The sequence below is a fragment of the Cyanistes caeruleus genome, unplaced genomic scaffold (assembly GCF_971803275.1).
Source record: "Cyanistes caeruleus unplaced genomic scaffold, bCyaCae1.hap1.1 HAP1_SCAFFOLD_80, whole genome shotgun sequence".
NCBI classification, from domain to species: domain Eukaryota; kingdom Metazoa; phylum Chordata; class Aves; order Passeriformes; family Paridae; genus Cyanistes; species Cyanistes caeruleus.
The window spans coordinates 517,532-529,589 of record NW_028255890.1 but is presented as its reverse complement, the minus strand read 5'-3'; the positions used below and the strand labels follow the sequence as shown (position 1 = coordinate 529,589).

The 12,058-nt window shown below is 56.6% G+C and overlaps 1 protein-coding gene across 2 annotated transcripts; it reads left to right on the top strand.

The window, feature by feature from the left end:
* Positions 1-342: 342 nt before the first annotated feature.
* LOC147646759 (maestro heat-like repeat-containing protein family member 7) lies at positions 343-7,838 on the top strand. Of its 2 annotated transcripts, XM_086873012.1 has the most exons (16): positions 343-2,471; positions 2,571-2,726; positions 2,997-3,061; positions 3,179-3,328; positions 3,517-3,665; positions 3,990-4,137; positions 4,387-4,574; positions 4,664-4,801; positions 5,084-5,198; positions 5,377-5,517; positions 5,709-5,885; positions 6,023-6,178; positions 6,342-6,443; positions 6,789-6,891; positions 7,172-7,228; positions 7,513-7,838. In XM_086873012.1, the coding sequence occupies exons 1-16, from the start codon at positions 2,345-2,347 to the stop codon at positions 7,710-7,712; spliced, it is 2,172 nt and encodes a 723-aa protein (XP_086729138.1). In that variant the 5' UTR covers positions 343-2,344; the 3' UTR covers positions 7,713-7,838. The 2 variants fall into 2 exon arrangements, with proteins under 2 accessions (XP_086729138.1, XP_086729139.1); XM_086873013.1 differs by having other exon boundaries at positions 2,193-2,726.
* Positions 7,839-12,058: the final 4,220 nt, after the last annotated feature.

Here is a 12,058-nt window from a genome sequence, read left to right as displayed (position 1 = left end):
AAAAGCAGGGACTTACATGGCTTAGTATTCCACTCCACTTGGAGAATCACAGAATCTCAGAACATTTTGTGTTGCAAAGTATCATAAACATCATCCACATCCAACCACCCTGCCATGGGCACAGGTGGTGTGCAGACACAACTGTCACTAGAATTGGAAGAACACTTCTCCATGTTGACCTTTTCCTCTCCTGGATTTCAAGCAAAGATGAAAAAATCATCTGGTGAATCACAAATGAATATTGTAGCTCACAGAACTGGGAGCAGGAGTCTCCTGTGGCCCACGGTGTGTCCATTCAGCCATTGTTAGATCGTCCAGTTGGAGCTCAGCCCAGTGCAGCCCAGGCACAGGCACCAGGCTGGTCCATTTCAGCATCCCAAAGTCTTTGTGGCTCCCTGTGCACCCATTGCTTCCTGAATCCATTCTTGAATTCCCAGTTACTGCTGTGCAGGACATGAGAACACAGGAATAGCTTGTTTGGCTCATTCTTGTGTTTGCTGCTCCTGCCTACAGGAATCATCAGGACTATATGCTGATGTCATGGTATAGCCCAACAGCAAAGACTTCTTCTGTAGTGTCTAAAACTCAAACCTTGTGTGACTGTTCAGACACTCTAAAATCCAGGGTGAAGATGACAGCTTTGGTATGGAAGAATCCTAGAAATTTTGACATGTGATTTTTCTAGTCAAGGATTTGAATGCCAATGTGGAAACTACAAAAATCTTCAAACTGGTTTTCATTGGCAACCCCTTTGAAATGGCATCAGCATACCTACAGGGGACAGGGTGTGACAGCGGGGACAGTACTTGGCAATTCATGGCTTCAAGTGTGGGAGATAAATATTTTGCCCGGGTTCAAGCTGAAGTTCAAGTTTTCCCAGGATTTTGATTGATTGGTCATTGCAGGTCAATTTAATAAATGCAAAAGGATGGAAAAGCACAATTTCTGGAGATTGTGCACTAGGGAGAAAATAGGAAGAAAAACTTGAAAACAGTCAGCAGGCTTTGGAAAAATTCTAAAAAGATGTGGGCTTTGGCTGCCCTCTGGCACAGAAGCCCCCCAGGGGTACAGGTCTCTGGGGCAGGAGATGAGTGCCAGCACTGCCAGGGCTCGGGTGGGGTGGCAGGTCTGCCTTGGCGGGGACTCTGCCACACCTGCTGATTTCAGTGCTGGCCGGGGCCCCAGGGCTCAGAGCAGCATTCGTGCCCTGGCCCACACGTTCCTTGTCTGTGTCACACCTGCAGGTTTAGAATGGCCACCAGCTGGGACGTGTCCCGAGGAGGCCGTGCCAGCTTCTGTGCAAGGCCCCGTGCCCTTCCTGCTGCGGCTGCGTCGGCAGCCCTGGGGGCTCCTTCTGCTGCCCTGAGCCTGCAGAGCAGGGCAGCGTTGGCTGATGGTTTGAGGCATTCCTGAAGATCCTGTTGGGCTGTCTTAGACCCTTTGGGCAAGAGATTCCTCCCAACCTGGGCCATTTTTGGGGGGATGGGGGCAGGGGGAACCAGGGCAGCTGGCAGGGTGCGTGAGGGCCCTTTGTGACATATGGTCACCATGGGATGGAAAGGGACAGGGTGTCAGAGGGCCCTTTGTGACATGTGGTGGCATAGGAGCTGGCGGTGACAGGACCACGCCACAGTGCTCAGTGCACGCGACGGGACAGGACGCGTCAGAGCGGTGCTGTGAGGAGCCCCCGCACAGCACACTCGTTTGTGTCGGACCCGGAGCTTTTCCGAAGCGTTATTCCAACAGGTGACCTCGAGGCCAGACCACAGGGCTTGCTGACCTGTGGCCTTGCCGAGGCTTCTTTCTTAAGGTTCTGTCAAGGGCAGACCGTGGGACTTGGTGACCCGGGGCTTTTCCGAGGTGTCGCCCATCCCGGCAGTCACTGCCCTTGAGACCAGACCTCAAACCTTGACGAGGAGCCTCCTGTCCTTGTGGCAGGAGCCCTCAAGACACAAGTGCAGGACTTGCTGTCCTGCCGTCTTGCCAGGACTTGAGTCTTGCAGGTGCCTTCCAGGCACGACTGCAGCACTTGCTGACCTGTGGCCTTGCCGAGGCTTCTCAAGGTTCTCTCAAGGCAGACCGTGGGATTTGGTGACCCGGAGCTTTTCCGAGGTGTCGCCCATCCCTGCAGTCACTGCCCTTGAGACCAGACCTCAAACCTTGACGAGGAGCCTCCTGTCCTTGTGGCAGGAGCCCTCAAGACACAAGTGCAGGACTCGCTGTCCTGCCGTCTTGCCCGGACTTGAGTCTTGCAGGTGCCTTCCAGGCACGACTGCAGGACTTGCTGACTCGGAGCTTTTCCGAGCCATCTCTCCTGCAAGTAGCTATAAATCCAGTCCCTGCCATGGAGCAGCGACCCCCAAGAGTGCCCAAGTTGGCCTGGGTTGAGGAGGAGGAGGAAGGAGAAGGCCCTGGAGCTGTCCTGGCACAGGAGACTGAAGAGGTGCAGGAGTTCCAGGCACCACGGGAGGGTGAGTTGCAGAGCTCGGCCTTAGGGCTAGCGCCTGTTGCCAGCTTGGCCCCATCCCATTGCATGCCATGCCATCCCCTGGTGCTGTTCCTATGGAAAGGATGGGAGAGTGTTGAAGGTGATATGGAGCAGCAACCCCCAAGAGTGCCCAAGCTAGCCTGGGTGCAGGAGGAGGAGGAGGAAGAGGAAGAAGGCCCTGGAGCTGCCCCAGCACCAGAGACTGAAGAGGTGCAGCAGTTCTGGCCGCTGGAGGAGGGTGAGTGGCAGAGCTGGGCCACAGGGCTGGTGCCTGCGGCCATCTTGGCCCCATCCCATCCCATTGCATCCCATCTCATCCCATCCCACCCTGTCCTGTGGAGACACACCCATGGACAGCATAAAAGAGGGGCTGGGGCTGCCCCCCCAGCAGTGGCCGTGCTCCATCCCCTGGGGCATCCGCGGGGCTGTCCCTGCCTGGGGATCGCAGGGCTGGGCTGCGTTCTCCGGCCTCTCCCGCAGCCCCTCAGCTCTGGCTGCTCTTTGCCAGATGCAGCCATGGCCCAGACACAAGAGCAGGACCTTGGCGGTGGCCTCTTCCGCAGAACAGCGCAGGTACCTGCAGCCATCCCCAACTGGGCTGGGCCTGCTGGCACTGCTCAGCCCAGCAGCACGCCTGGAGCACTCCATGGAACATCCCCGATGTTTCTGTCTCCTGCCCTTCTCCTACAGCTGGTTTGCAGCTTCATCAAGAGAATTCGGGAAGAAGGGACCAGCGCCATGGCCACTGGGCTCAGACCTTATTCATACATCTTCAACACCAAGGCCACTGCTGCCCTGCTGGATATGCTTGTAGAGGAGGGTTTTTACAGTCAAAAGCAAGTAAGCAGCCTGTGGCCAGGGTTTGATCCTCCAGGGATCGCTTGGCCTCCCAAGCCACGCTTGCTGATCACTCGAAGCCTTTGAGGCCATTGCAGCGTGCTGAGAAGGGAAGCACTTCTCTGGGGAAGCTGGGGACATTCCTGACTCCCTGTGGCAGCTTTCCAAGTCTCCCCTTGTGCTTTCTCCAGGTGCCTGCCATGGTGAGGTACATCCACCAGTGGCTCATGGCCAATCAGTTCTCTGAGCACAGGCTGAACAGGACCCTGCTGGATCTGAGCGAGGCACAGCCCGCTGACGTGGTCATTGCTCTCCTGCGTGTGGCCCCAACGTGTGACAGGTACGGGGCCCACGTGCCCAGAGGGCTCAGGGCTCCTCAGCCCATCAGCCTGCACAGCCTGGCCCAGGTGTCTGACCAACAGAGACTTCCAGGGTCCTGTCTACCTGGGACCTTTCCCAGCCCTGCTACATCGGTCCCCGAGCCTGCTGCCATGCCATGGCCCTCAGGGCCCTGTCCCCACAGGGCTGGGCTGCCTGGCTGCTGCTGCTGGCGAGGGGCAGCAGGCAGAGGCAGAGCTGGCAGCAAGCTCAGCTCCCCCCCACTGCTGCCCAGGCCACGGGGATGTGTCTGAGACCCCCGTGAGACAGAGCTGTCGCCCCGCAGAGCTGCTATGACCATGTGGAAGACCATCTTGTGCTCGCCCAGGACAGCGGAGCGGGCATACCGGATAGTCCTCGATGTGCTGGGGAACTGGCCAGAGCACAGCACGCGCACCTCTGATGGAGACAACACGGGTGTCTTTGCCCTGGCTGTGAGTTTCTGCAACTGGCCTTTGCTCAGCCCCTGGCAAGCCACCTCTTCAGCAGCTCAGTTTCCTCCTTCCCCAACTGCATCTCCCTGCCTCAGGCACTGGGCTGAAACCTGGCCTAGGGGCAGCTTCAGGGGCACCAGGCGTGGAGCTCCCCAGGGGTTTCCCCTGACCGCTCCCTGCCACACTCAGGCCCTGCCACCCGCACACCTCGGCACTGAGCGCTGTCTCAGGGTTCTCTGTCCTCTGCAGGCAACTGTGCTGATGTGGAAGATCCTTCAGATGCCCTGCGTCCCACATGTAGTGACGGTGCATTTCCCCCGCCTCTTTGTGCATCTGCTCTTCCAAGTGTTCTTCAGCACTTTGGAGATGCCAGAGGATCTCAATGCCTTCTGGAAGGGATGCCAGGAGCAACATGGCCTTGCCATCAGCCCCAACAGGTGCTCTATCCCACTCCTCCTGTCCCTGCCATGTCTCCACGGCACGAGCCAGTGCTCCCAGCGTGACCTGGGCTTTGCTGTGCACACAGCTTTGCAGTGCAGGCCCTGAAGTCCCTGCTGTGCCAAATGCATCGTGAGGAAGTGGTGGTGGAAATGGAACACAAGCGTGGCTGGGACAAGCTGCTCTCTGCTGACACCCACCACTATGCCGTGGGTCTGCTGGCCAGGTGAGACCCCCTTCTCCCCACTGCCTCTGGCATTTGTGCCCCGTGCTGAGGTTGCCCAACACAGTCCCCACTGTCGTGGGCCAGAGGGCCTCGTCACCGAGGGACGGCTAGGGAGACTGGAAAAGGCTGGGAAAGGAGGGTGCCCACAAGGAGTCACCTCCCCAAGGGCCCAGGTCCCCTATCCTTGCAGGATGGTGCTCAAAGATCTGAACTCTGTCAGTCAGTCCTGGGAGATGTTTGTCCTCCCAGCTCACAGTCTGGGCTACTTTTTCACCCTGGCAGGGAGATGTCGTCTGCCTCTATCCCCTTGTGTTCCCGCATCGTTCCCTACCTGCTCCAGCTGCTCAGCACACAGGAGGCACGCTGGGATCTGCCTGCCCTGGCATTCCTTGTGGAGGTGAGCCTGATGGCCAAAAGTGCCTCCCTGCAGAGCTGCCTGCCACCTCTCTGCCCTCTCATAGCTGCAGCTGCCTGGGACGGTGCCCATGCCTTGTGTTGCTGCCCGGGCCCTGTTTCCTGTCTTGTTTCTGGGCTCCTGCCGGCTGCCTCCCCTGTCACTGCCCTGTGCCTTTCAGATCCTGGACTACCTGGACTTGAGCGAACGCAGCGCTAACAGAGTCCTGGAAATCTTCTCAAGGCACCTGCGGAGCGAGAGCAGGGACAAGCGTCACCTGGCGCTCAGGGCCCTTTTCAAGTTGATTGACGATCCCTCGATGGTGAGAAGTGGGCAGTGGCTGAAGCTGCGCCGGGAAACGCAGTCCCTTGGGCTCGGCTGGGCTTCGGGCCCCGAGGCAGCTGCTGCCAGCTCTCCTGCCTCCTGCTTCTTCCTGAGTGCTTTGGGACAGGCCTTTGGCCTCTTGGCCCTGTGGCAGCAGGGTGGCGTTTCACAGACTTGTCTTCCACACAGGCTGAAAAAATGCGGAGCCTGACTGAAAGTCTTGTAGATTTCCTGTGGGATGCAGATGGAGAGATAGTCAGGATGACAGTCATGGTGCTCAGCTTTATCGTCTTGGACAAGGACATGCTGATACCCAGCCCCATTGCCCTGCAGCTGGCTGAGGCGCTCCTGCCACTCTTTGACCACGTAAGGCTCTGTGCCCCCAGCCGAGGCCACTGGCTGCTGCCCAGACACTTGGTGCCCGGGGGATTCTCAGGCCTGCGCCCTGCTGAGCCCCATGCAGACAGGGCTGAGGTCTTTTTTCCTTCCTTCCTTTCATATAGGATAATAGCCAGGTGCAGCTGGTGTCCATATTATTCTTCCGATCATTGATGACTCTTCTAACAGAAAAGGAAAAAAAGGCCCTGAAGTCACACGTGCACCACAGCCTGCTGCCTCTCTTCTTCCACTGCCATGACGAGAACCAGCAGGTGGCAGAGGTGAGGATTCCTGGGCTGCTGCTGTCACCCGGGGAGGGGGCTCGGCCGCCTCCTGCCCTGGCACCTTGCCGGCTGCAGCCTCCTCCTGGCCTTGGCACACGAATGCGGGCGGGTCCTGTGTCCTGACTTGTGGGGCCATCTGCGGGTCTCTGCTGCTCTCCAGGCTTCTTGGGCAACGCTGCTTTGTGCGGCCGAGTTCCTGAAGAGGAGAGATCTTGAAAGACCTGTGAAAAAGAAGAAGCTGTGGATGATCACCGAGTGCCTGGTAAGGACGGCTTGGAAGGCCCAGCCTCAGCCTGGAGAAGCCCCCTGTCCCCAGCGCTCGGTGTGTGGGGCTGGCAGCTGCGCCCCTGCCCAGTGCTGCACCCGGGGGCCGCACGGCTTCTTCTTCAGGCTCCTGTGGTCCTGAGCCTGGTTCCGATGGAGCCCCGATCCACTGGGGCTGCAGGGCAGGGCGGCACCGCGGCTCCCTGGGCAGCAGCCGGCCCTCTGCCCCTTGCAGAGCTCGGCGCCAGCGGCTGCTGGCCGGGCCTCAGGGTTGGCCGGGCAGGCAGCGCCTGGCCGAGGGGCAGAGCCCGCGCCAACCCTTCCCTCCTGCCGCTCTCTCCAGCTGGCACAGGACAGGAACCGAGCGGCGGAGGACCTGCGTCGGGCCCTGCCGTACCTGCAGAGCCCACAGGAGCCCCTGCGAGCGGCGGCCATCAGGTTCATCGGTGAGCCACGAGCCCGGGCTCCCTCCTCGCCCCGCCACAGCTCGGCCCCGGCCCCGACTGCTGCCCCGGCAGCGGCACCCGGGCCCGGTGCCCTGGAGCCCCGCCTGCCCTCGGGGCTGCTGCTGCCGGCCTCTGGCAGCCGTGCCCTTGGGCTGAGTCAGGATGCGGCACGGGCCCGGGCTGAGCCCTGCCGGGGCGGGAGGGCGTGTGAGCACAGGGCTGGCAGCGCCGCTGGCAGGGAGCTGTGCCGCTGGGGCCCTGACAGGCTCTGTGTTCCCAGGGATGGCCGGGCGGCTCCTGAGGCGGCAGAAAGAAGACCTGCAGCTAATTTACAAATGTGAGTGAGGGCAGCGGGCTGTCAGCGGGGCTGCTGGGTGGAGCTGCAAGTCCTGGACTGTCTGCGAAGGTCTCTGCTCAATGTGCGGATGAGGGGCGGCGTGGGTGGATCACTCCGAGGTTTCACGTGGGGCATTCGTGGCCAGCAGCTTCGGGCTGATCCCCTTGGTCCCTGCTCCCTGCTGGCCATGGCAAGAGCCGGCTGGGATGGCCCTGGCCGGGGGCTCTCCGTGGGCCTCCGCAGGTCTGGGAATCTGACCGTGGCTCTGTTCATCTCTCTTCCAGCCCTTAAGAACGTGGTTTGTGACACCAGCCCTGCCATCGGAAACCTGGCAATTCAAACATTTTACATCACCCAGGCAGTAGAGACGGCTCGATATTCCATCTTGGAGAACCTGCAAGTTCAGCTGCGCAGGGCATGGAGGACACGGCCTCGTCTGTTGGGCCTCAGCTGGCTGCGCTGCTGGAGCTCTGCTGGCAACTGACCCGGCAGGCTCTGTCTGCTGGGGCCACCTGAACCAGCAGGGATTTTTTTTTGTTTCTTAAATATTGTTCTTTTCTTCTTTTCATTTTCTTTTAGGATATAAATATAGTATATATTATAATAGGCAGTCACTTCCCAAGACCTTTATCTTGCTGCCCACGGTGTACAGGGCATAGAGGAAGCAGGGAAAATGTGATTCCACTTGGGGAATCACAGCTCAGCAAGCTGCCCAGGCATGCAGTGGTGCAGGGAAAATGGCCAGAAACCCTTGGCCTTTGGTGGTTCTGCTGAAGGCACAAACCCTGTCTCAGCCAGGAAGCGCCGCCATCTGTGTCCTCGTGCCCATGTGGTGCTGGCTGGGTTGCTGAGGGCTCCCAGGTGCCTCTTGATCCTGCTCCTCTGGAGCTCCTGTGGGGCTGTGGCGCTGCTGCTGGTCCACGCTGGGGGAGACTGTGAGGGAACAGGGCACTGGGAGGCTGTAAATGGATGAGGGTCTGTGGAGGCCCAGGCGGGACAAAAGCGTGGGAAGGCGTGAGGGGCATGTGTGGAGGCTGGAGGCTCCAAAGGGGACAGGAGGCCCCTGAAAGGCCGGACCGGTGGGAAGACCTGAGGAATTGGGTGTCAGAGGGCATAAGCAGCCCCCGGGCAGCCACCTTTTTCCTGACAGCCAGCCGACCTGGCACTTCCCCAGAATGTCTCCCAGGCCTGCAGCAGAAGCCCTCGAGGCTGGGACAACACCCCTCCAGGAGGGTGCGGACAGCCCAAGGTGTGCCCAGGCTGGGCTGGCTGGGGACATGCAGGGCAGGGGGGTGCTGCCAGGCCACGGCCACTGGGTGCCTGCGATAAGGGGCAGTGGGCAGAGGCAGGGCTGGCCACCAGCCCGGGCCCTCGCAGCTGCCCAGGACACGGTGCTGTGACTGAGGCTCCCCTGACACAGAGCTCGGGGTCCGCAGAGCTGCTGCCACCAAGGGGAGGGTGGTGATGTCTCCTCCAGCAGGGCTGCCCAGTCGCTGCTGCTGAAGCGACTCAGGAGCCCACAGAAACAGCAGCAGAGTGTGCACAGGAACAGCAGCAGAGTGTGCACAGAAACAGCAGCAGCCCCAACGTCGGCACCTGCACAGTGAGGCGTCTGCAGCAGCTGAGTGCCAAACAGGGGGAGGCTGTGGGCACAGTTGCCTTTGGTTTGGCAAAAGGCTTCAGCAGAATTGACCACAATGGCTTTCTCTTCACTTGCCAGCCTCACAGCAACTCTTGGCAGCTTCAGCTGCAGCCTGTGCCCCTGACTGACTTGGATGGCCGTGCTTGAGGGCAGGCTCGCCTTCCACCTGTCATGTGTTGTTGTAGTGCGTCTAAAAATCTTGGTATCTCCCAAGAGTAAAACTCACCTCTGTTTTGTGTAATGTTAGTTCCTACCTGAGAACCTTCTCCCTTCCCCCTTCCCATTGGCTGTATCCTCTCTGTATCCCCCGATCACCCGCACCCCTTTGTATAAGAGATAAGATCCAGGGCATTTCTGTCTCTTTCTTGCCCCGGATGGACGTCAGACAATAAATCTGCAATTTGGATTATTCCAGCAAGTTTGGGCCTCCTGTGTCTAGATACTTTGAGTCCGTGTTGTATCCACTTATCCCTCTGGCCCCTGTTCCCCAGGGAGAAGGGGCAGGGAGAGAGAGAGTTACGCCCCTTGCTCCTGCAGAGGGGCAGGGAGAGGGGTGTCCCGGCCCTGCCTCCCGATGGGGGGGTGCCAGCCTACCGAGCCTGGCGTGGCAGGGTGCGGGCCCCCGCCTGGCTCCTGCAGGGGAGGAGCTGGGTCTCTCCACAGGCTTGGTGAGGGAATGGAGCCCCCAGAGCCCGGCGTGGGGGGGTGCAGGCAGAGAAGCCCAGGGAATACCAGCCGTGGAGAAGATGCAGGTATGCTAACAGCGGCTCCTGTAGTATACAATAGCAGCTGATATTCAAGTCAGTTATGTTAATATTAACCAGCTCCCATCTGATAGTTTCTTACAGTTTGTAGATCGACTGAGACTACAGATACAGAGACAAGTTAAAGAACCAGTGGCCCAGACAGAACCGCTTCAAGAAATGGCCCAAAGAAATGCCAACGACGCTTGTCGTAGAGCAATTCTGAGTCTACCTATTAACCCTCCACCCACCATAGCAGATATGATTGAAGCCATGTGCCCAGAAAGCAGACTTGTACAGTGTACACGGCAAGAAACCAGGCAACCCAAGGACAGTGGCAGCAGTGACAGCAGGAATGAATAAGCCACAGATGTCACCAGAACAGCTGCAGCACATCGTCTGTTTCCAGTGCAAGAGGCCAGGACATTTTGCAAGGAACTGTCCTCAAACCCAGCAACAAGGGAAACACTAGAAAGAAGCTCTAGCCAGTCAACCAAGAAACTAAAGTCTCAGCGCTTTTCTGTCAAGCGCAGAGACATAAAAATGACAGACCTGAAGCAGAAAAAAGACTCTATTTTAATGGGAAAAGGGGAGGAAAGGGAGCGGGCTGAGAGGCTGCAGAAATATAAATGTGAGGAACGTTTGCCTAATAAGGTCTGGCAACCGCAAAAGTGATTCAGTAAGTGATTTGTAACTTGTCATGAGGTGACTTTACCTTTAAGGTGGTTTTAAGAGCTAAGGAAGTTGAAGTTGCTGGTGGCTGATGAGAGTCTTTTCTTCTGACCAATTATCGGTCATTACTGGGAATTGACAGCAGTTTTGAGCATTGAAAAGGGAGATCAACTTGTGAACCCTACCTTAAGATGTAAAGTCAGAGCACTCTTGGGCTCTTTGTTTCCTGGCTGTGAAAGGTAACAGAGCTCCAGGCCTCCCGTTCTCTGCCCGGCCATGTGGCCGGGCGGGGGCTGGGCTGGACCCAGCGGCTCTCGGCCGGGAGATGGGGGCTTGCAGGGGGCTTTCCCCGAGCTCTGGCCAAGCCAAGCCGATCTCTGGCTCGGCTGCAGGTTTTGCTGTGACTAAATTTACTAGAGACTGCCGAGTGAAGAAAGAAAGAGGCTCTGAACCTGCGGCGGGCTAAGGCGGCGACTACACTTTCCAGGACAGCCATGAGGAATCTTCTATCAATGACAGCTCCAGCTCCTGCACTGACAGAAGTCACAGAACCATCTACAAAGCCTGGGCAAGATTTTAACCCTTTCATTACCCAGATGAGACTTGCAGATTAATCTTTTTATCCAGAGAGGGAAAAAGAGAGTGATCAACATGAAAAGAGACTTTATAAACTACCAGTGACAGAAAAGAAAAGAAGCTTCAGAAAAGGTAGAGAATAAGGAGATGCTTTAATTAAGATGAAATATTTTTCTGTTCAAGCTATGGAGATGGACAATAAAGTCCTGAAAGAACTCCTTTAATTCATGATAGAGTATGTAGGGAGGAATAAAGTGTTCAAAGTGTAAATTTTGAGTAAAAAGTAGAGTAATTGTGGTACAGTGAAGTGCTGGAGGATTTGAAGCCTTGAGAGGCAATGAGAAAACTGTTTTCTAGTGAAGCTTACAGAGACAGATGAAGAAGACTTTTGCTTTTGAATAACTCGTCCTTAAAATGCCATCCCTAGACTCATGGCCCATACACACTTCAGAGTGATGTGAAGTGGGAGGAGTGAGCTCTGATAACAGCAGTTCTGGGCAGCTGACATCAGGGCAATAGAAAACTATAACAGAAGTAGTTTTCTAGTGAGAAACTCCATAAATTAACAGAAAGAGACTTCTGTTTCTCTACAAAGACTGGTGAAAAGACTGTAGCAGGAATTGGGACTGTTCTAACCATCCAAGTTCCAAAGTTTTTGTCTCTGTGGTCATGTGAACAAGGGAATAGTGGGTAGTGGGGGATAAAAAAGGTTTTTCTGGAAGTTTATTCTGTTGTTCTTATTATTGTAGTTTGTGAATAAACGTTCTTTATTCCTTTTAAGTTTTATGCCTGTTTTGTTCTTGTTCTAATCCATATCTCACAGCAAGAAATAAGTAATTTTCTTAGTTACTGGTTTAAAACCACGACATAACTTCTAAAGCTTTTTGTTTCAGATCTGATCGTTGGACTGTCATTGGAGTGGACTTGCAGGATAATTCACAAGACCCGTCTGGACTGGATAGTAGGTATTTTGCTATTGGAGACACAGCACATTCACCAATAGAGATTGAGGTGGCTCCCATGACAATTAAGGGAGACCTAACACACCTCACTCTCTTAGCTAGGTGCCCTCAACCACCTTTCTATGTAGACAAAGGGCAGGTAATAGCCCAGGTGATCCCTGTTCCAACAGAAATCCCAGGAGATGACAAAGCACCAGGAGTCTACTGGGCAGAAGTAGTGGGTGAAGACAAACCC